This window comes from Ixodes scapularis, unplaced genomic scaffold (genome assembly GCF_016920785.2).
Source record: "Ixodes scapularis isolate PalLabHiFi unplaced genomic scaffold, ASM1692078v2 PGA_scaffold11__112_contigs__length_91849675, whole genome shotgun sequence".
Taxonomy (NCBI): domain Eukaryota; kingdom Metazoa; phylum Arthropoda; class Arachnida; order Ixodida; family Ixodidae; genus Ixodes; species Ixodes scapularis.
Window position 1 is genome coordinate 82,883,234 of NW_024609837.1, and position 23,734 is coordinate 82,906,967.

Genomic DNA, 23,734 nt, shown 5'->3' on the forward strand with positions numbered 1-23,734 from the left:
TGGGTATGGGGTCTGGATCTATAGCCACAAGGCTAGTTTTGGGTCCATACAAGAAATGTGCATTTTGTTTTTGAATCCGTCAGGAACGATGTGAGAAATACTCTAAAAAATGCAAGAGTGCTAAAATATATAATAAAAGCAACGATGCGAAACAAATCAAATGTATAAAACTTCGGACATATACAAGGAGTCCAAGGAGTCAAGAATCTACATGAATACATATTATGTTCGACAGAACCAACAAAAATTCAGCTAGGTGAACTATAAATGTCAGATATTATATAGGTTTTTATGGGTGGTTCATTTTGTGTCAGACATTTTATTGAGTGTGGTAGATTATTTAATATTTTTGCCCCAATAAAGGAAAGCCTTCGACGTCCATACGTGTTAGATATTGCCGCGCGCAGGACTGAGAAAGCAACGCTCGGTCACGGACCCCCAGAAAGTTATCGTCTATTCATGTACCGCACGTAACTTCTATCATTTATTCCTGCTTTTGTTTTCTAGAAAGTGCGTGTTCATTCTCGCCCCGATCACGCGACGCTCGAGCCGCTTTCGCCGAATCTTCGAGATAGTGACACACTCTAGATAAGAGGCCGCCCGCTACCTTGTCGAGTCAGTCTCGCCCCAGCGTTCGACTCTGCTGCCACGCCGACTTCGACGCCCGCGACGCTCTATTATTATCTTTTGTACTCTTTTATTTTTGGCACAAGTTCGCCACATTAAACATTTATTTCTTCCTGTTTATTTGTTATTTTTGGTCACCACCCGTGACATTTGGGTGGAGGTGCGGGGTACCGCATGCCCGTGCAGCGTTCCCCTCCAAGGGCCCGCAGTGCAAGTCCGATTCCAAGCCCAGTGAGGAGACCACTCTACGAGGAACCTACAACTCGGACCAGCCGCCGCACCAAGGGAGAGGATCCAGAGTACGGTTTGCTGCTGGACAAGCCCAAGCCGAACAAGACGACGATGGCCAACCAGCCGCAGACCCCCGCCGCTTCTGCCGTCGTCTACCTGCCTGTCGTTCCTCGGACTCCGGCTCCCTTCCACGGCGAAAGCCACGAAGACATCGATGACTGGGTCCAACAGTACGAACGAGTGGCCCGTCATAACGGGTGGACACCAGAACAGTGTCTTCAAAATGCTTACTTTGCCTTGGAAGCAACCGCCCGGAATTGGTTCGAGAACCACGAAGCATCGATCACTTCCTGGGAGCAACTCAAGGCTGAGTTGCGAAGAACATTCTCGAACCAACAACGAAGAGAACACGCGGAAGAACTTCTTCAAACGAGGATCCAAGGACCTAACGAGAGCGTCGTTAGCTTCGTGGAGGATGTCCTGCGACTCAGCAACCGCGCCGATCCTCAAGCCTCCGAAGCAAAGAAGCTGAGAATCCTGATGCGAGGCGTCAAGGAAAACATCTTCGGCGGCCTTGTGCGAGCCCCGCCTATCACAGTCGAAGGATTCATCACGGAGGCAACGAACATTGAACGTGCCCTTCAAGCACGGGCCTCCCATTACCAGCGACTTCCCGGCGTCGCTGCCCTCTCGACTTCCAGCTACAACAGCCCGGACCTCCGCGAGATTATCCGGGATGTCGTGCGAGAGGAAATCAGGAAACTACTACCTGCTGCCACAAGCCCGGCTACGCCCTCAGTCGCCGAGATTGTCCGGGAAGAACTGCAGCAGGCGCTACAGCCAGAAGTTCTCGCCAGCGCCGCTCCTGAACCACCGAAGCTGAGCTACGCCGCAGCTACCCGACGACCACCCCCTGCTCACCCGTATACGGCGCCACCTCGACGTGAACCTCCAGCGCCGCAGTATTCCCGACGCCACGAAGATCGGGCGTACGTCCGCCCAGAACAAGCTGCGCCACGAAAGACCGACGTGTGGAGGACGGCCGATCGACGCCCGTTGTGTTATCACTGCGGTGAAGCCGGCCACATTTACCGTCGATGCCCCTACCGACAACTGGGGCTGCGCGGGTTCCACCCGATTGACCCGCGCCCAAGGTACGACGAACGTCCTCGTGACATCGAGGAGTATCTCCGACGTTCGCCATCTTCAACGCCGCTCCGCCGTGAGTCCCGCTCACCGTCGCCCAGACGTTCAGCGTCTCCAGCGCCACGACCCCGCCGAGAGAGCCTGTCGCCCTTGCGTCGCCGGGAAAACTAAGTGCGGCAACGCCTGGAGGTGCCGTTGCCGAAGACGACCCGAGTAAAGAGCCTCCAAGAACGCCGGAGCGCTCCCACTCTCCCGACGCCACGCATCGCTACGACGCGCCTGCAACGGTGTCCAACAACCTAAACGTCGTCATCGACGGCCACGACGCATCGGCACTCGTGGACACCGGAGCAGACTACTCAGTCTTGAGTGGGAGGCTCTCCCGCCGCCTTCGAAAAGTCATGACGCCGTGGGAAGGACCCCAAATACGAACCGCCGGAGGACATCTCATCACACCAGTCGGGAGATGCACTGCTCGCGTCGAGATCCACGGAGAAACGTGCCCTGTCAAGTTTGTCGTTCTGCAAGACTGTTCGAGGGACGTTATCCTCGGAATGGACTTCCTCTGCGAGTATGGCGCCGTCATCGACCTCGGAGCAAACCGGTTGACGCTACGAAAACCTGTTTCACCACCGGAGGAACCCATAGCGACGTCGTCTGCGGTCCGAGTCCTCGCAAGCCACGTGAACTTACCGCCGCGGTCGAGTGTTTTCGTACCCGTCGGGATCACCGAAGCTTTCTGCGGCGAAGTTCTGCTCGAAGGAAGCCTCCAGTTGCTTCTTGGAAGAGGAATAGGCGTCGCAAGAGGAGTTTCTGAACTTCAGGATGGCCGCACTGTGGTCCTCGTGACGAACTTCCGAAATGAAGCGCAACACCTCACAAAAGGTCCAGCCGTGGGCCAGGTCGAGGAACTCCGAAACTCCGCCGCTATCGCCGCCATTACCCACGAATCCTCGCCACCCCAGCAAGACAGTACGTTGCCAGCGCAGCTCGACATTGACCCTAAGCTTCTGGGCCTGAAACGACGACAGCTCAGTGACCTCCTCACCGAATACCGCGACTGCTTTGCCACGTCGTCAAAGGTGCGCCAAACCACCGTTGGGAAGCACCGCATCGTTACCGAGGACGACGCGCGGCCTGTGCATCGGTCACCGTACAGAGTCTCCGCTAAAGAAAGGGAAGTGATCCAGGAGCAAGTTCAAGAGATGCTGAACGACGACATAATCCAACCTTCAAGCAGTCCCTGGGCCTCTCCAGTCGTACTGGTTAAGAAGAAGGACGGAACGCTTAGGTTCTGCGTGGACTACCAGCAGCTGAACGCGGTGACGAAGAAAGACGTCTATCCACTCCCCCGCATCGACGACACGTTAGACCGGCTGCGCCACTCCCGATACTTTTCATCGATGGACCTGAAGAGCGGCTACTGGCAGATCGAAGTCGACGAACGGGACCGAGAGAAGACAGCTTTCGTCACGCCGGATGGGCTGTACGAGTTCAAGGTGATGCCCTTCGGACTGTGCACGGCGCCAGCAACTTTCCAGCGTGTCATGGACACCGTACTGGCAGGACTGAAGTGGCAGAGCTGTCTCGTCTACCTCGACGACGTCGTAGTGTTTTCCAGCGACTTCGACGAGCACCTGCGACGACTACGAGCTGTTCTCCAAGCCATACGGACCGCCGGACTCACCCTGAAGCCGTCAAAGTGTCGGTTCGCCTATGACGAGCTGAAGTTCCTAGGTCACGTGGTCAGTAATGAAGGCGTTCGCCCCGACCCAGAGAAGACTCGCGCCGTCGCAGCATTTCCAGCGCCGACGGTCTAGAAGGCCGTGCGAAGGTTCGTTGGGCTATGTGCCTACTATCGGCGCTTCGTTCAAGATTTCGCAAGGATTTCCGCACCGCTCACAAACCTCACGAAGGACGCCGAGAAGTTCGAATGGGCCGAGGAGCAGCAGCAGGCATTTGACGAGCTGAAGCGACGACTGCAGGCGCCTCCTGTTCTGGGACATTTTGACCAGGATGCGGAAACCGAGATTCACACAGACGCAAGCAACGCAGGACTTGGCGCGGTACTGGTTCAAGTACAAGAGGGCACCGAGCGAGTCATCGCCTACGCAAGTCGGACATTGTCCAAGGCGGAGCGAAATTACTCCACGACTGAAAAAGAATGCCTTGCGGTCGTCTAGGCGATCACGAAGTTTCGTCCGTACTTATATGGAAGCCCGTTCCGCGTAGTCACGGACCACCTTTCGCTCTGCTGGCTTGCGAACATCAAGGACCCGTCAGGACGCCTTGCGCGATGGAGTCTCCGACTACAAGAGTTCAACTTGACAGTAGTCTACAAGTCAGGCCGCAGGCACAGCGACGCCGACTGCCTGTCCAGAGCTCCCGTAGAAACACCCTCCGACAGCAACGACGACGATGACGACGAGTGTTTCCTGGGCGCAGTGAACAGCGACGACATGGCCCGACGTCAACGAGACGATCCTGAGCTGCGCGCACTAATAGAGCACCTGGAAGGGCGTGGGAGTGCCACACCACGCGTTTTTTCACGAACCCTGCCGACCTTCGCCATTAGACAAGGAGTTCTCTACAAAGAGAACTTCGGCAACAACAACTCCACGTGGCTGCTGGTAATCCCGACCGACCTTCGAGAGGAGATCTTCCAAGCCTGCCACGACGACCCGACGTCCGGACACCTTGGTTACAGCCGGACACTGGCCCGTATCCGTGAAAAGTATTACTGGCCCAAGCTCCCCAAAACCGTCCACCTATACACACGATCATGCCATGAATGCCAGCGACGAAAGAAACCTCCAACGAGGCCGGCCGGACTCTTGCAGTCAATTCCTCCGCCAACGGCACCCTTCCAGCAGATCGGAATAAATCTACTTGGCCCTTTTCCGCCGTCGACGTCAGGAAATCGCTGGATCATCGTCGCCACAGATTATCTCACGCGATACGCCGAAACGAAAGCCCTTCCTTTCGGAACTGCTGTGGAAGTTGCCAAGTTTTTCATTGAATCCATTGTCCTCCGGCACGGCGTTCCCGAAGTCCTGATCTCAGACCGTGGATCCTCGTTCATGGCCCAGCTGACACAAGAAGTCCTTCGTCTCAGCCACACCAGCCATCGTCGCACCACGGCGTACCACCCTCAGACCAATGGGCTGACGGAAAGACTCAACAAGACCATCGCCGACATGATTTCCATGTACGTCGACGTGGAGCACAAGACATGGGACGAGGTGTTGCCGTATGTCACCTTTGCCTACAACACGGCCGTACAAGAGACCACCGGAGTGACACCCTTTCAACTGGTGCATGGGCGCAAGGTAACGACAATGCTGGACGCTATGTTACCCCACGAACCGACTGTCGACGCAAGCGACGACGCCCAGGTGGTTGCCCAAAGGGCAGAAGAAGTGCGTCAGCTCGCCAGACTCCGGATTCAAGCCCAACAACGTATCGACACTGGCCGCTACAACCTTCGTCGTCGGGACGTCCACTTCCAGCCCGGAGACAGGGTTTGGGTGTGGACGCCGATTCGTCGTCGCGGTCTCAGCGAAAAACTCCTGAAGCGCTACTTTGGGCCCTACAAGATCATCCGACGCCTCGGCGATCTGAACTACGAAGTTCTACCCGACGGAACGCGCCCATCTGCAAGACGTCAGCCGCGACCCGAGGTTGTGCATGTCGTCCGGCTGAAGCCGTATTACGAACGATAGGACTCTCCACTCTCGTCGACGAGTGAACTGTGGACTGTGAACTCCGGCTAGCAATTCTGCTGTCCTTTTGTTTTTTTTTTGTTTTCCGTTTTTGTGCTGCATCGGGACGATGCACTTTTAAAGGGGGGGGGGGGGGGGGATAATGCCGCGCGCAGGACTGAGAAAGCAACGCTCGGTCACGGACCCCCAGAAAGTTATCGTCTATTCATGTACCGCACGTAACTTCTATCATTTATTCCTGCTTTTGTTTTCTAGAAAGTGCGTGTTCATTCTCGCCCCGATCACGCGACGCTCGAGCCGCTTTCGCCGAATCTTCGAGATAGTGACACACTCTAGATAAGAGGCCGCCCGCTACCTTGTCGAGTCAGTCTCGCCCCAGCGTTCGACTCTGCTGCCACGCCGACTTCGACGCCCGCGATGCTCTATTATTATCTTTTGTAGTCTTTTATTTTTGGCACAAGTTCGCCACATTAAACATTTATTTCTTCCTGTTTATTTGTTATTTTTGGTCACCACCCGTGACAATATTTTAGGTAAGTTAAGGTTACTATTGTTCGCATGCCTTCTATTCCTATTAGGAAAACTCATAATAGATGAGTGGTACGGAGTGTTTGTATATATTACCCTTTTGACCAGTATTGCAAGTTTGTAATCTCTAGCTTGAATAAAGGTCACGATGTTAAGTTCTTTAAAAAATGGCGAAGACAGGGCAGTCCTCGGTAGTGAAGCTATTATGTGCATGGCCCTTTTCTGTAATACAATAATAGGTCTGTAGTACGATACATAACTGCACCCCCTGACTCCACTCAGTAGGTTATATGCGGGTGGAAAATGCTAAAGTAAATTAGGTGCAGTGTTGCTTTGTTAAAGTGTTTTTGTACTTGGATCAGTGTAAAGCACCCAAAAGATAGCTTCTTACAGACTGCTTCTATGTAATGTGCCCAATACATTGATGAGTCCAATATTACACATAAGTATTTATGTGTCAACCTGGCAGAGAGTTTTGTGACTCACCTGCAGGTTACACACGTTAGATACTTGTTTCTAACGTAAAGAAAAAAATAATAAATTTAGTTTTCTTAATGTTAGGACTAATTTGTTGGCGTTGAACCACCTTAACGTTCTCGCAAAATCTTCAATCGCAAGGGTTTCGACTTCCGCCACCGAGTTGCAGCTGATTAATAGTGCTATGTCATAAGCATACAGTATTGTTTTTGCATGGGTAATTAATTAGCTTCGTCATTCACATATAAAGAAAAGAAAACAGGACCCTGCACAGCGCCCTGGTGCACTCCAGCCTTCACGTCTTTCAGGGTTGACTTTTCGTTAAATATGTCTATCAATTGCTTCCGGTTCGCTAAATAACTAAGGAAGAACAAAATTGCCGGACGTCGGAACCCAGAACGCTCTACCTTATTCAGGGAAATGTGTTGGTCAACGCAATCAAAGGCTTTTTTAATGTCGAGAAATACGCCTATGGTAATTTGACCCTTATCGAGAGCTTGGTTTATTATCTTGCTTACAAACTTAAATGCGGTGTTAGTAGAATAATTTTTGCGAAAGCCATGCTGCTGTGATGCCAGTATTTGGTATTTTTCAATAAATTCTATTATTCTATTCGCCACCAATTTTTCAAACAAAATGTCAATGGCGGGTAAAATTGTAATTGGATGATAATTTTCCACAGAGTTGGGGTAATCACATTTAGAGATAGGTACAATTCTACCAAATTTTAATTCATCTGATAAAACACCACTCGAAAATGACTGATTGCATATTTTTTGTAATGGTTAACTCAAGACAACAATATTGGCCTTCAGTATATTAACCGATATCTCATCATGCCCTACAGCTTTGTTCCAGGACATTTCTTTAGTGATATGAACTATTTCTTCTATAGTTTTTTTTTCTTTAAAGACAGCTGTTATTCAAAGGTGTAGGCAAAAACAAAAAAAAACAAAAAAAAATATTGTTAGAGAATTTATGATGTTCCATATTTCTTTCGAATTTTCTACATTTGTAGTAATTATTAATTTGCGAACTCCTCTGTTAGGTCGCCAGGGCCATAATGAAGCATTTTTTCCAGTAAAGATTAACATAAAAAATGCAATACTTTATGAGAATTTCAGCCCTAGGACACACCAATGTTTTAAAAACTATAAAACCGCGGAAGTCTTTTTTTTTTCTCGAGCTATGCGGTGTACGCATTGTTGACTACGTGTAGTAAAGAGGAAATTCCTCTACAAACTACAATAGACCATTTGCAGTCCTCCCAAGCGCCCCGGCGCGCGCGCGAGGAATCTTGGGATCGGTGTTCTGTCGGCCCCCGTCGTCTGGCTGCTCTCCGTTGGAATCGCATCACCTCGCTCTAGACATACTTTTCATCTTCGTTGTTTATACTTAATAATCCTCTTTTTTATCTACTCCAGTGTATTTTTCTTGTTCATAAGTGTATCTATTTCGTTCAGCGCTTTGTATTTCTTCTGTATATTACGTGTTTTTGTGCATATTCCATCGTTTTCGACGCGGCCGTCGACGGACACCACGCCGCTTCGTTCGCCGCTCCCGGGGTGAGTACTGACTGTTGCCGTTACGCTCTATCCCGCTCCTAGGCCGTTCATTTAACTCGTGTGCGGTCGCGAGAGAGCAGTTTCGAACATCACTACAAATGTCACCGCTGTAAGCAGAGAAATAAAGTAGTCATCACGAAGCGAAGGCCGACATGCCTTCGCTTCGTGATGCGCTCGCCCTGTGAAATGTGAGCGTGGGATATCGAGTACTGCTTGCGTGCTCAACATTCGGGACGGTGCTTTGTCGTTGCGATCTTTTTGCCCTTCGGACGCTTGCGAAGCTGTACCAGCGGTCGGCGTGCCTCGGCAGCGCTCGTCAACAACCGTCCGCGCGGCGTCACTTTTCTCGCGTTCGCTGACCGTCCGCGAGCGCCGGTGATTCATCGTCGCGGCTGGTATGCGTATGTAGTACATCGCATAGCTTCACAATCGCTCTTAACAGCGGTTGTGAGTTGAGCGGGCCCTTAGCAAGCGAGTTATGTCAGCAACTGCAACTTTGAAACTGATGGTCACTTCACTTATTTATTTCACTATTCGAGATGTCAGCTGAATGTAGTATCTTCTTAGGTCACCCTCAGAAGCCACATGACGGGCGGTACAACCTGCTGTGTACCGGGCTGTGCCCACACCACTCTCACTGCCAAGCATGTGTCCTGGAATCGCTTTCCGAAGAACAGCCATCTACGCAACATTTGGGTACAGCGAATCAACAGGAAAGGTATTTACCATATTTTTTTACTTGTTATCTACACTTTCCTGACAATGATCAGGAAGGTACAGTGTGTGTACTGTCCGACGTGGCCCAAGTCATTTTACCCATATGTACAACATACCTGCGAAACACATTTTTTTTAAAAATAAAAATAGCATTCATTATTTTTGACCTATAAGTGCAACATACGACTGAAACAAAAAAGACAATCTCAAAGAATCCCAGATGTTGCATGTGCCCTTTTCACTCTCTTGGCCACTTCCACCTGCACCGACATACCAATATTTGATTGCATCGCAGGAATGTCGCTTCATCTCACTACCCTACAGCTAAAGCAAAGATACTCTCACAGTGCTTCTATCATTTTCAGCGTGCATCCACTCCAGGTTTGTTAGGCATAAACTATGTGCTTGTTCTTAGTGCCCGCTGCACAATGGTACTGGAAGTGTTTAGAAGGCGGTGGGGTGACGATGGGGGAGGAGGAGAACTGAATTCTACCCCCTTGCCCGGATAGTTTACTGACGCCCCTGTTCAGACGCCACGGCTGCTGCATCCATTCTTACCACTGAGATTGAGTTGCACTTGCTCCAAAGTTGAATGGGTGAATCTTAATATGGTGCTAACTGCTTCTTTTGCATGCAGGTACCACTGGACGGTTCTCTCTGTGGACGCCAACCTCTGACAGCAGAATATGCGGCGCTCATTTTAACGAAACTGGGAGAAAGAAGTACGAGGACAAAGCTCCCCGGTTTTTTCCAACCAGGACATTTCCGAAGTGTATGTTATTTGCCTATTTTTGTTTCTTTCTGCAATAGTTGTTTTTCCCTGCTTATATTCTTGCTTGTGATCACTGTATACATGGGTCGTTTCTCACGTGAGCTACGTCACTGCTGGTGGCGTCTGGTGATTTGTGGACAGCGGTGCTACCCAGTGAGCATGGCGAAATACGTGACCTACGGAAGCAATCATCGCTCTCATAGAAAAAGACGGAGCTTCAAGCAATCGTAATGTCAGATTTTGTAGAGCTGCAGACATAATAACAATGTTTTGTCTGAATACATGAGATCTCTCAACGGCTAGACGACGCAAATGGACTGCAATCGAAAAGAGGTTTTGCGACGTGCGGTTAAGTAGCATCAAGGATATCACTGAAACTGAAAAAGTATAACATTCTCGTCCGTCATTAAATTTGCAGTGGGAATAGGTGGCATATAAACCTACTGACTGCCTTTTTCAAGGATTTGGCTTGGCTTAGCTAGCTTGCTGCTCAAGGCACCAGGGGATGTCGCTCTGCTGCCTTCATCTCTGATGGCCCCAAATGACAGCTTTTAATCCAGCTCTCTCGTTGTGGAAAGTAGTGAAGGCTCTGCATGTTTCCTGTCGTACATTGAAGTGCCAGCTCATCTCGACTCTAAATAACAGCAGTGTGTTTGAACGGTACCAGACGATGCTTCTTTATATTTCCGACTGCTCTATCTGACACAGTCGGTCACAATGCAAGAGGACTTCAGCGAGCTGGAAAACACTCTCTTAGCACATAGAAAAACATAGGAGAAAATGTACCAACATGAATTCTAGAAATATTTTGAGCGAAAACTGACGTCAGGTGCAAGGACTCTATAATTACTGTCCACCGTGTTTGCTTGACTAGGCAGCTTCCTAGTGACCATTCAAGCAGATAGAGTTGGACATGCCTTGTCAGGAGTTTGCGGTCGTAATATGCTTGAGCCAACTGCTTTGTAAGAAGTTGCAGCTGTGCATATCGTTCGTGTCACAAATGGAAACACATATGAATGCGGAAATATAATTATGTTTAATAAAGGGCCCTTTAGGCAAGTATGGACAGCCTAAGATGGCACCGAATATAGTCGATTTCACAGTAACATGGCAGGTGGCAGACTCTATAACCCCTGTGAACTGATTGAAGTGTTGAAGTCAAATGTATGTGACAGCTCTTTACTAGAGAAGTGTACTCTGATTGGCTCGCTTGGGACAAACCTTTTGTTGTGTGCCAAACTATGTTGAATAAGGATATAAACTTTGTTCCCTTCTTTTATACGCCGGTGGCTGTTGAATGCACTTCGTCTCAGAAAGAACTGCAACAATCGCTATTTGGCTACAACATTCCAGACCAGCTACCAAAGGGTAGAAACAGTGACCGCTATTGATCCAGCTGAGCTCTTGGTTGTTTGACATGTTATGTGCTCCGTACAGTGTAAGCTGTGCCCTGTGCTAGACAGAATTCCAGCCGGTATGTAATGCTTATAAAATAATTGCGTGAACAATTGCCTTATCCTTGCCTGCAGATGTTGCGGCCTGCCCAAAGGTCCCAAACATGATCTGCGCAAGGAAGCGCCATGCGCTGCAGCCGCTGCCGGCCTACTTTCTGTCGGACCTTGACCTGGCACAGACCGTGACCCTGCCTGCTAGCCAGGAGCCAGCACAACCCGGCAGCCCCTTGGCCTCCGCTGGTGCCCCTGACACTGATGATGTAATAGCTAGCGGTAAGCTCCTAACATTGAGCATCAGTGTTGCTCGTCTGTTTATTTGGCATCCCTGTCAACTGTGCAGCAGTCCCGATAGGTGCATGGAACACTTACATGCAGTACGTCGAACTTTACAAACTGTACTAACTCAGTCACCGCTGGCTATAGCACGCAAGTTGTGGCCGTTCCATACTCGCAGCACCATATGGCACGGTGCACTCTAAGATACCGCACATGCAAGGTACCCGCGGAGTTGTTCTTTCAGATTGCGGTCACACCCTCACTTCATTGTCTGCCAGGTACAAAGGAGATGCTGCCACAGCCCTGCTTGCATGTTATTTGCCTCAAGATCCAGATTGAAAAGTGGGGACACATGCTTTTGTTTATCCATTGTTTCCTACAAGACAAGCGGCGATTCTCTGGCGTCCACAAAAAAACCATCCCCACTTTTGTTATGGAGCACGGGCAAGGCTATGCATGCTCTTAGAATTCGCAGTTGACTCCAATGCATGCGCACGAACGCTGCACCGGAGCCTCTCAGGGCTTCGAGTTAGCGTCCGCAGCATTCTCCGTGCTCCAAGTAAGTGTAGAACAAAGCTTAGTTCCGCATTTCCCCGCAGCACCCCTGACGATCGGATCTCAAGGCGAATAGCCAGCATTCCCATTATAGCTCCTTCGTGTGGAACAGAGCAGCATTAAAGAGGTCATAAACCGACTCAGTTACTTCTGCTAAATGCTGCTGTCGCACAATAAAGCTTGAGAACAAGCAATATTCTGCTCTTCCTCACAGCCAGGTAAAATAATCACATGATTACTGTTAGGGGTTAGCTGCTACTGTTGGCGCAGTGATTAGACACAAGCCCAAGCCCCAATAGTTACCATGGCATTGATTGTAACCAAATAGTCAGGTGCTCACTCAGTGCTTGGGTCCAGTTCATAAGCCGTCTGTATTCAAGTGTCGTCACCCTGGTGTGAACCCTAGGCTTTCTCAACATTGTGATTTCTGACTGTAAATTAGCCTTCTATTCCTCAGAATATAACCTTGGCAGGGGAGCCTCTGGTTTGTGGTATATAGATTATTATATAGATTATATTTGTGCTACAGACGTCAGTATGCTTGTATGAGGTGCAGAACATCCAAATGCATATCGTTTCTTGGCCCCTTTAACATGTGATGCTTTTTTTGTATGGCACATGATATGCTATTTGGCAGAGCCAAGGCAATTACAAGGAGAAAGCCTAGTTTTTTGTTTTGATATTTGACTGCAAAAATGATGTGATATTTATTTTGCTATCTCCCCATCTGGCAGACCACCAGTACAGCATCACAGGATGTATCGATCAAGCCCTGCGTGATCGCATCAGGCAGCTAGAGGAGCTCGCTTCTGCAAACGAGAAACTGCGCAAGGACAACGACCGTCTACAGAAAGAAAATGAAGCTCTGCGGAAGAAAGTAGCCCATCTTGAGGAGATGTATGACAAAGCAGAGGAGGTCATCGATGCTACAATCCCCTTTCAGAACTTCACGCTCACAGCCGTGCAACAGGACCCAAAGAAACTGGCCTTCTACACGGGATTCGACTCCCTGGAGAGATTTCTCGCCTTTTACAAGTTTGTTCAGGCAGGTTATGAAGCTCACAAGGAAAGTCAAGGTCCGCAGAGAAGGTCACCTTATCTATCCATGGATGATCAGCTGCTGCTCGTGTTGTCCCGCCTGAGGGTGGGACTTTTGGAGCAGGACCTTGCATACCGGTTTCGTATCCACATCAGCACAGTCAGCCGGGTGTGGACATTCTGGATTGGTTACCTAGCGGACTACCTTGCTCAACTCAACTACTGGCCGTCGCGACAGGTTGTGAACAAGCACATGCCGGAGTGCTTCATCGAGGCGTATCCATCGACGAGAGTCATTCTGGATTGCACGGAAATCTTCATCGAGACACCTAGCGACTTCAGGGTGCAGAGTGATACCTACTCAAGCTACAAGTGCCACAACACTGCCAAGGGACTGCTGGGCATCACCCCCAATGGGTTCGTGTCGTTCGTGAGCGACCTTGCCCCTGGCCGCGTCTCTGACAAAGCCCTGACCGCATGTTCCGGGCTATGCAACCTTCTTGAGCCCGGAGACTCTGTCATGGCGGACAGAGGCTTTTTGATCACTGAAGAGGTCGAAGCTGCAGGGGCTAACCTGAACATTCCACCTTTCCTTGGGGGAAGGCTACAGCTCTCCCTGGAGGACGAAGCGAAAACTAGGGCGATTGCGAAGGTCCGGATCCACGTGGAACGAGTGATTGGACAAATGAAGTGTTTTCGAATCTTGAGGGGTACTTTCCCAAACAGTATGAGCAAGAGCCTGGACTCTATCTGGAAGGTCTGTGCTTTGCTGTGCAATTTCACGAGAGAGCCACTGCTCAGTCGAAGCTAGAGCTGCAGTCTTGTGGCTTCGTAGATGGTCGTGGAGAAAAAAGAGGCCATATCTCTCTATCTAGCTCACTTCAGCTCCGGCAACTTTTTGTGCCCACACGCCCTCATGACCCATGACGACCATTAGCACCGACTACGGCCCTCGGGACTTTCCTCTACCCAACGAAATGGACTCACAACCCACCGAGGCCACGCTGGCTTCTCCCGCTGTCTGAAGCTTACCGCTCAATGCACCACCCACAGCCGGTGCAACCACTCCTGCCGTCACGTCGCTTCTTGATGCACCACTTGTTGCCGCGTGAATTCAACCTGCGGTCTTTACTCAGAATCCATTCTCCATCCTCGGCGACGATGATCCCGAAAGCAAGTTGTCGCCCCTCAACAACAGTTGCCACATCCGCACTGCCGCCAATGAAACGAAGCGTGCTCGTGGCATTTTTTTCTTCGGCGCCGCTGCGACTAAGCTTACCACCTCACCCCGGTGCATCCAACGTGACTCGAACCCTGACTCGTTCCCCCTGGAGGACGGATGGCATCCTGTCTCTCGCCGACGTAAGGCGGCCCCGCCCGCGGCGCCTCCAGCAGCATCGTTCTGCAGTGAGTTCTCCCACACTGTCATTCTACGGCCGGCCAAACCATGCCGCATCATGGACGGGGTCTTTCTTGCCATTGACTCTGCAGTTGCTGCACAGATAGACCTCAGGTCTCCTACACCATTGCAGCCCCCTACCAAGTGAGGTACCTCGACTGCAGTAATCAACTTGCAGTTGATGCTGCTTTGTCTCAAGTGTGCGATGCATTCCTCAATGTAACATACATCCCGATCGGCACTCTGCAGGTCTCCGTGCAAGGCTACGAGGCCATTCGCCGTGGCCAGGTTCGCGGATTCATAAAAAAAGTCTGGCGACCTGGATTCTGCGTCCTAAAAAACCTTCATTGCCGGAAATCTGCTATCCTCCAGGCCGGTCCTCTCACAAACTCTGGGTCGGCACTCATTACATTCGACGGCACCAGCCTCGCGTTGCCCAGTGCCCCAACAGCACCCAAGCCAACGGCACAACACAGCGTCGTCAGTTGCCTTCATCAACATCCAAAGAGAAGCCGGCGTCACCACCAGTGACGCCTGAAACTAGCTCCTGCTCAGCAAGCTGTGCTGTTATCTGCGCCCAAAGCCCTCATCGCAGCACCGAGGTCTGCGAAGCAGAAGACTGACTCCCGCCCGGTGCTCGCCACAAAACTCCTAACGCCGGCACACAACATCACCGCCGACCTCACACAAGTCCCAACATCAGAACCGCCTCGGACCACCTTCGCAGAATCAGCGAGAGCTGTCAACAGCACTAGTGAGACGCCTGCCCTACTTCCGTCAGGGTCAGACTTTACTGGCTTGCAACAACAAATCACCCTTTTCACAAAACAAATGCTGGCAGCCACGCAGCGAATTCCGACGATGCAAAACTCGCTGTTTACTCTCGTGGATACCTGCACCCGTGCAGTAATCGGGCGCCTCGCGATGCAGGGCATCATTCCGTTCGGCGGCCCCCCACTATCACCACGCAAACATGGTTAGCGCCCCCAGGATTGTTCAGTGGAACTGTTGCTCGCTTAAACAGAAGAAGGCAGACTTCATCGAAAAATTTTATCTTCACTCGTCATCCGACATGGCCGCTGCGTTTGCTCTACAAGAAATCAACGGCCCCCTCCCTTCTTTGCCACAGTACGATGGACTTGCTCCGAACATTGAGACTAGTGCCCCCTTGCCTTGGATTCGTTCCGCCCTGTACGTTCATCGATCAGTGTGCTTCACTCTTCTCGACACCTCACAGAGGTGCTCTGCAATGACCAGCGTTACGGGTTGCCGCCAATTCCTCAACGGCCCGTTTTTCTCTTCTCTGTCTATGTGGCTCCAGACACATCGCTAAACCGCTGGACAAGGCAGCCGCTAAACATCCCTTTTTTTAAGCACTTCGCCCGTCTTTATCCAAAAGACGACGTTCCCGTTTGCGGTGATCTTAATGCCAAACACACGCATGGGGCTACGACATTGACCTTCCCCACGGCACGCGGCTTCTTGCAGACCTCACAGGGCTGAAACTTTCGTTCCTCAACATCCCAGACACCCCCACACGTATCAAACAATCCTCCCAACAGCAGGACACCTGCCCCGACTTTACCTGTGCTCGTTACCCTCGACGCTGGAGATGGCATGTCGCCGGCGACCGCCTCGGCGGTGATCACCTCCCCATTATTTTACGCTACGACTTCCTATCCGCAACCCTATCTCACTGTCGCGCCTGCTGCGACACATTCTTCACTAAGTGGGACAACTTCCGAGCAGCTCTTTCTTCTGTCATGGAACTTGCTGGCTTTTCCGACATTATACAAGCTATCCAGTCCGCCCACAAGTCTGCCACAAAGCGGCTAACCGTACCGGACGATGCCGCTTTGACGAGCATTTACTTACTGGACCGCCGCATTCACCTGTTGGCCTGTTACCGCCGTTCTCGCAGACCACGACGACTCCTCAAACCTTCACATAAACTCCAAAAGACTATCTCGTGCTACACTTCGGAACTCGCTTCCAACTGCTGGACTTCCCTGTGCAGATCCATCTCCGGCAATAGCCATCTTTCGAAAGTTTGAAGGCTCCTCCGTTCTCTCCTCGGGGACCACAAACCTAGGCAATTTGCTGCCACTGTTGCCCTTCGCAAAGGTGTCTCTCCCGAGGAGCTAGCTGAACGGGCCTCGGACGTCTTTTTTCCGCAACCAGCGCAACATGACTCTGGATGCTACACTTGTGTTCACCCTGTCACCAAGCTCTTGGGATGGATTGCCCGTTCACCCTCCACTCGCAGTGCACCTGGCCCCCAACAACGTCACAGTCGGGCAACTTCAGAACCTCCCTACGGCACTCAAGGAAACCATACTCGCCGAGATCAACCAGGTGACTCCAGACTACTGAAGCCCCAGGAGTCCCTGATCGCTGCCACTTGTCTCATTCGCCCTGGAAGCTCCCGAGAAGATTAAAAGCTTTTCCTCTTTTTATGCCCAAACAGCAGGGCAGATATGGTGGCCACTTCTTTGGTCGTTAAATAAATGTTTCAAAGCAAAGGTAGATGGTCATGATGAAAGAAATCAAGGACGTTAGGATTCCTGTCAGAAGTACTCAACGCAATAAAATGTTGTCCAAACTTGCCAGGTTTTAATTTTAGATTGGTTGCACACTACACGACAGAGTAGCGAGCATTTGATTATTCTTAATTTTTAACTAGGACTGATTAAATTAATTTCAATACTTTTGGATGTTTTATTTTAATACACACATATCCTCTAAAAAGGGCGGAAATGTAGTGGTTAATAAAGAAAAATAGACGTAATGGTGGGGCCACAGTCGACTCCTAGCAGAACTGTTTGGTGGGGCAACAGGCAGACTGAGATTAAAGCCCCTCTATCCTGGGAAAAGTGGCGCCATTCATTGTTGTGGAAATTCTCGAGACACGTACCGTGTGCCACTTCTGGGAAGGACATGGCGTCTGAAATCTAGCTCAGTGCTGCGCTGTGTCGCCATGATCTTCCCAAGGGCTGCATGTTGCACGTGCCTCGTGCATCGACGCACTTTGCGCTACTTTTAAAACATGAAGGGGCTTTAACTGAGATGCCATTGCGTGTGCCACAGGCAAAAATTCAAGATGTTGAAAACAAGCTGTTGCATTGTAAATTGTGCGAATTACTAAAATTCTCCGTCAATATGCCCCAGCAAATGAAGATTAGAGGGTTTACAGATTAAACCAAAGGAAGATGTCTGTCACCCCAGAGGAAGAACATGTGGGGACCTTGACGTGCAACCAAAATTTCACCATCAATAGCGCTGAAATCAGTAACGACACTACCGTAAACCAATTTTGCTCCCAGGTGGGCCGCCGGAAGCGGCGTTGGTAGCCACAGCACATGGTCGTTGTTGGAACTTTCGCGCATAATGCAGAAGAGGATCATGCCCTCTTTAGGTGTCACACGCTCTCATACCATCTTTAGTGTTTGTGTGTATGGCGCGTGCTTTGGACGGTTTCACAACTGACGACCACGCGCATGCTAGGCTGTGAAGATTACACGCTGGGGCGTGGGTTTGTAAACAATGGAAAAGTGTATGAAATTTAGCATGCACAGTGCACAAACTCTATTTTCAGTACACAAATATTGCGACTACTATATCGGACAGAGGTACGCGCTACAGTTTGCAACAAATTCTTGTGCCGACATGAGCAGTCTGAGGCATTCCAACTACTTGTCATGACAGCCACTTTCAGTTCACAAAAGTTGGTTTATTATATGTTCTCCAAGTCTTTGGCATTAAAAATGAGGTTGATTCCTTTGTGACACTGCCGTGCCGGGCTGTGGCCGGCGGTGAAACTGCACAGCCCACCAGCGACGGCAAGCAACCAACTGAGCGTCCAGAGCTAGGAACCAAAAGGCACCTTTATCACACGAGGCAATGGCTTTTTACACAAGACGTGGGCACAGTGTTTGCAACCCGATTACCGAAAGTGTCCAAACTTGGCACTAGCACCGCCCGCAAAATCCCCCCTTTAGAATGTTCAAGGAGAGTATCGGACACCTTGGCTGTGAAAAAAAACAAAGTTTTACAGATTGAGTCTCTTGGGAGCGACCACTTGTCTTCCAGAATGGGTTGAGTAGTGTCGGCCCGTACCATCACCACGAACACGTGGTGGTGATGCTGGACGAGGCACATCACGATGACGCGAGTAGACAGGTCCACCTGAGGCCGAACCGTCGACGGAAGCTAGGGGTGACGCCGGCCTCGGAGAGACACAACAGCACCTGCCGCAGGCGTTGGTCATGTTCCTTTTTCGTTCTGCCGAAGACTAGGATGTCGTCGACCATGTTGACCAATCCGTCTAGGACTTCCAAGATCCACGCCACCTGTCGCTGGAAAAACTCAGGGGCCGACGTGATGCCAAATGGGAGTCGGCAAAAGCAATAACGCCCATACGGCGTAATGAACATCGTAAGCTCTTGAGAGTCCTTGGAAAGCTTGACCTGATGGAAGCTTGAGGTAACTTTGAGCTTCGAGAAGACTGCCGCATCGCCCAGAAGTCCCAGGACTTGATCGACGGTGGGGAGCACATGACGTTCTCTCGGGACAACTTGATTTAATTTTGTAAAGTCGATACAGACACGGTAACCTCCCGACGACTTTGGAACCATGAACAGTCCAGCGTCCCGAGGTGTGGGGTTGGTGACACGCCGAATGGCTCCGTCTTGCTCCAGTTTGGCCAGTTCTGTTTGCACCACCTCGCGCAGGGGTATCGGTATGCGGCATGGAACACTAAGTGAAAACGGAACCGCATCCGGGCGTAGCCGAATCTTGTACTCCTCCTTGAGCGTGCCGAGACCTCTGAAAAGTCCCTGCGGTGCCGGCACTTTCATGTCGTCCAAGAACTTTACCACACCCAGAGCCTGGATGGCTGGGAACCCGAGCAGGGGCATAGAGAGGGACTTGATCACGTACAGACGCTGATGACCGGTCTTGCCTCGCCACAGGAGGGTAGCCATGAAGTACCCAATGACTTTTAGCGACTGGTCTCCTGGTGCTGTCAGCAGGTCGTCGACCTTGTCCAGATGATGAGGTAAGTTCGGGAAGGCTTCCGAAACAGCAGACGCCTCCGCGCCGGAATCTACCTTGAATATCGCCGTGTAGTTGTCGACATTGACCTCAACGTACTTGGCCTTGGCCTTCTCAGTCTCGAGGATTGCGTGGAGCGGTAAGGAACGCCACCTTGCTCTGCTTTCGTTTCCGAGCGCAACAGACGTCCGCGAAGTGGCCCTTCTTCTTGCAATAATTGCACAGAGACTGCCGAGCAGGACAGTCTGAGCGTGTGTGGGGGGCCCGACTGCAGTAGCTGCAGGAACCTGGGTCGTTATCGCCAAGTGAAGACACTGCTGATGCGTCGTCTGACCGTTTTGTTGTCTTGCGTTGGTGCGTCGGACCATGACAAGACTTGGTGGCGTCAACGTTGACGGTGACCTGGACACTCTCGACTCCCGCGAGCAGTTTTTTTCTTTTTCGGCGTCTTCGATCTGCCTCACCTGCGTCCACGCGTCCTTGAGGCTGAGCTTGGCTTTCCAGCAGAGCTGGCCGGACAGGCGTTCGTCGCAAAGACCAACAACGAACCGGTCGCGAACCAGGCGTTCTTCGACTTTGGGGGACGGGTAGTTGCACCACTTGACAAGCTTGCAGAGCTCGGCGTAGTAACTGTCGACGCTCTCTCCCGGCTGCTGAACCCGCTCGTGGAACCTCGAGGACTCTTACACCTCGTTGACGGGGTACAGGAAGTGTTCCGAGAAGCGCTTGACCACCGTGTTGTAGTTGTTCAGGGAGGCGGCGTTCAAGCCGAACATGTCGAGAAGGACCCGAGCCTCGGGGCCCATGCAGTAGAGAAGTGTCCGCACCTGAATGTCCGGTGGTGCTTGGCGAAGTACGGAGGCATAAGCGTACTCCTCGAGTTGCGTAAACCGGGTAGGCCAAGAACCGGTGTTGTCGAAGTCGAAACCAGCAGGCTGACGTACGGAGCCGCCCACCCACGCGGGCAGTGTTTGCAACCCGATTACCAAAAGTGTCCAAACTTGGCACTAGAACCGCCCACAACAGACACTACAATTTTATGATCAACACTCAGTCTTTCCGATATTTAAAAAAAAAGTCTGTCAGGCGTGGCACCATAACGTTCACCCAGAGTGCCTCATCAAAGGGCACCCGTGTGACCCAGCAGTCTTTCGCCCAGTCAACAACAAGGTCACACCACTCCAGTCCTGTGAGCGCAAGTTGTCCTGTCACCTGGTAGTAGTGCTTGTGCTTTTTGTCGACACTCTTGTCCGCATGGATAAACTCCACAAACCCTCTGCTCATCACCTCCTCGAAGGTCGTCAGGTTCGCATCTATCGCCCGTGACACGGTCTTCACTTCGACTAGTCCGTACTCCTGTATATCTTCGTCCCAGACCAGCCCGTCTGGTGATGCCCCCAGCATGGGAAGGCCAGGGTTGATGCAAAGGCCAACACTGAAGACTTGGACCTTTTGCTTGGCCTTGTAGCGCTTCAGAGCAGCCGCCTCATTCTGAAGTCCCGCCCTCATGTGACGTGTCGTGCCATGTCCGCCCGAGAAAATCGTCCTGAGAAACTTTTCGTTCACGGGTGCTTGTCGTTTGACGATGTCTCCGAACTGTGATGCCGTGATCCTTTTCTCACGTTCCGTGTGCCACAGCATACTTCTGCTTTGGCCACGTGTCTGTTCCTCCAGGTGCTGAGCTTGTGTAAGAGTCAGGGTGCATGGATCGCTTGGTGGCATCTGGTGATTCCAGCACTCTTTTATGGGCAAGCTGATCCGTGCTGCAGAGGCCCCATCATCCGTGTTCGAGTGCTCCTGAACCTTCCTTGGCAAGGGTGTGAAGGCAGCTTCTTCCATCACGTCCGCAAACATTGGGAATATTCCCTTCTCAATGAAATCTGTATGCAGCCTCTTGACGGTTGCCTGCGCCACGTCCACATGCACTTCCGTGGTTTTTCTCGCACTCTTCGCCTTGTTGCTAGAGTCGTGCTTGACGAATTCTAGTTCGTTGAACGACACCGTACTTGCACCTCTCTTTGAAGATGGGCCCCACTGCCTTGCTCCCTCAGTGCAGGCCAGAGCATCCGGGATGTAGGACCTTCCCTCCCTTATCAGGTCTAGCATGTGCCAAAGCAGTGCTGCCACATGCTTGCACACACCGCCTTGTCCAGCCTTGCAGGAACAGGAAGCCTTGCTGACCTGCCCATCTTGGCAGAGCACAGCATGCACTGCGTATCGCTTCGTAAGGGTCATGGAAGCCTCCACGTTAGCCTTGACAATTGTCTCTGATGCACTTGTGGTGTGGAGGAAGATGTTCTGCACTTTGTGGGCCTTGAACATTTTGTAGCCAGAACTTGTGTGCTTCTGTGCTCCAGCTGCTTGGCCATGCCCTTGGATGTGGCTTTCCGAGAATGCGGAAGGAAAGTCCTTCAGCTGCTTGGTCCAAGGTCCTGCTGGAAGTGGTAGCTCTTGCGGCTCTGGTACATCCCGTGTCGCCATAGCCTTCCCTGAAAAAAAGGCAGCTCAGTCAGCGTTTTAAAAGGAGGACGGAAATTTGACCAACACAGTTTTTTAATGGGTTTGGTGTTGTTTTAACAGAATTAACCTAAACTTGCGAAGTAAGAGTTCATCTAGGGTAACAACCCCTCAAAAAAAGCCTGCTGTAAACTTTGTGCTAAAAAAAGAGCGTTTGCTATTAGGCAAACATGCCAGCTTTTGTAATCTACAACTTCTTGTGCACTTTCGAACATTACACAGTCGAAGGAGCATTCTGAAAGCAAGCCACGCACTGGCATTGGGGACAAGCATCTCCAGTGTCACTGAGCTGCTTGTTGCTGCTGCCCTGTCAGTGTCCATGATATAGTGCAGCTCTGAATACGAAGAACGCGTTTTGACCATAATCCGTTTCGTGCCAGCAGCATAAAGCTGCTGGCACGACCGTGAAGTGTTGTACAGGAGTGGCAAAGACACTCCAGCTTTCAATGCGTCAGTGTTCGTCCAAAAGAAGCAGTTCGCAGAGCCACTAAAAAGTGTCTAGCATTTCATATGCACGCGCTTGCGTGAAAACGGGATGATCAATAAAGATATGCACTCGCGGGACGCTGTGTTAGCGCGGTTCGCAGGGGCAATCTTGCCTCACCACAGTGAGCGCGCTAGCTGAACTGTAATTTCGATAAACAATGGAATCTCCCCCATACTATGCATAAAACGCAGTCAGAACCCCTTCTCCCGCCGCGACGAAGAACCGAACGCGAAGGATGTGATGCTGCGCGGACGGTTGTTGACGAGCGCTGCCGAGGCACGCCGACCGCTGGTACAGCTTCGCAAGCGTCCGAAGGGCAAAAAGATCGCAACGACAAAGCACCGTCCCGAATGTTGAGCACGCAAGCAGTACTCGATATCCCACGCTCACATTTCACAGGGCGAGCGCATCACGAAGCGAAGGCATGTCGGCCTTCGCTTCGTGATGACTACTTTATTTCTCTGCTTACAGCGGTGACATTTGTAGTGATGTTCGAAACTGCTCTCTCGCGACCGCACACGAGTTAAATGAACGGCCTAGGAGCGGGATAGAGCGTAACGGCAACAGTCAGTACTCACCCCGGGAGCGGCGAACGAAGCGGCGTGGTGTCCGTCGACGGCCGCGTCGAAAACGATGGAATATGCACAAAAACACGTAATATACAGAAGAAATACAAAGCGCTGAACGAAATAGATACACTTATGAACAAGAAAAATACACTGGAGTAGATAAAAAAGAGGATTATTAAGTATAAACAACGAAGATGAAAAGTATGTCTAGGGCGAGGTGATGCGATTCCAACGGAGAGCAGCCAGACGACGGGGGCCGACAGAACACCGATCCCAAGATTCCTCGCGCGCGCGCCGGGGCGCTTGGGAGAGACTGCAAATGGTCTATTGCTTCTTTGCTATTTGCTGAGAAATTCCTCCCTACTGACGTCACATTGTGTTTCGTTTTTTTTTTTTTAGTTTTTCATGTCGTTATGGAGTAGGCGGAAAGATAAATAAAAAGTCAATTAAGGTACTCCGTTGCTTTTTTTGTTAAGTTCACTGCTTTGTATTTGAATCAAATAAACATGTCAAGGTGAATACCAGGCCTTCAGATTACTTCAAAAGCACTTCCTAACGCTCATTGTGATATCGACCCACCGCCTTTTAATACATGCCAAAAC

At 50.9% G+C, this 23,734-nt stretch overlaps 2 protein-coding genes across 3 annotated transcripts; one reads left to right on the forward strand and one right to left on the reverse strand.

Annotated features, from left to right (window-relative positions):
• Nucleotides 1-7,974: 7,974 nt before the first annotated feature.
• On the forward strand, nucleotides 7,975-17,109 carry LOC121835164. 2 transcript variants are annotated; one of them, XM_042289123.1, is made up of 5 exons: nucleotides 7,975-8,296; nucleotides 8,864-9,014; nucleotides 9,651-9,785; nucleotides 11,315-11,512; nucleotides 12,805-17,109. In XM_042289123.1, exons 2-5 carry the CDS (start codon nucleotides 8,882-8,884, stop codon nucleotides 13,917-13,919), a joined length of 1,581 nt encoding a protein of 526 aa, XP_042145057.1. In that variant the 5' UTR covers nucleotides 7,975-8,296; nucleotides 8,864-8,881; the 3' UTR covers nucleotides 13,920-17,109. The 2 variants fall into 2 exon arrangements, with proteins under 2 accessions (XP_042145057.1, XP_042145058.1); XM_042289124.1 differs by lacking the exon at nucleotides 7,975-8,296 and having other exon boundaries at nucleotides 8,592-9,014.
• Nucleotides 17,110-18,216: 1,107 nt separating this feature from the next.
• Nucleotides 18,217-23,415, reverse strand: LOC121835165. The gene is made up of 2 exons (XM_042289125.1): nucleotides 23,142-23,415; nucleotides 18,217-22,048 (listed from the first exon to the last, which is right to left on the reverse strand). Exon 2 carries the CDS (start codon nucleotides 22,038-22,040, stop codon nucleotides 20,610-20,612), a length of 1,431 nt encoding a protein of 476 aa, XP_042145059.1. The 5' UTR covers nucleotides 22,041-22,048; nucleotides 23,142-23,415; the 3' UTR covers nucleotides 18,217-20,609.
• Nucleotides 23,416-23,734: the final 319 nt, after the last annotated feature.

Excerpts from the sequence above, each read along its gene's own strand:
- LOC121835164 (XM_042289123.1), top strand. The coding sequence starts at position 8,882 with ATGACGGGCGGTACAACCTGCTGTGTACCGGGCTGTGCCCACACCACT. Across the intron at positions 9,015-9,650 it reads ACAGCGAATCAACAGGAAAG|GTACCACTGGACGGTTCTCT; the intron begins GTATTTACCATA and ends TTTTGCATGCAG. Across the intron at positions 9,786-11,314 it reads AACCAGGACATTTCCGAAGT|ATGTTGCGGCCTGCCCAAAG; the intron begins GTATGTTATTTG and ends CCTTGCCTGCAG.
- LOC121835165 (XM_042289125.1), bottom strand. The coding sequence starts at position 22,040 with ATGGCGACACGGGATGTACCAGAGCCGCAAGAGCTACCACTTCCAGCA.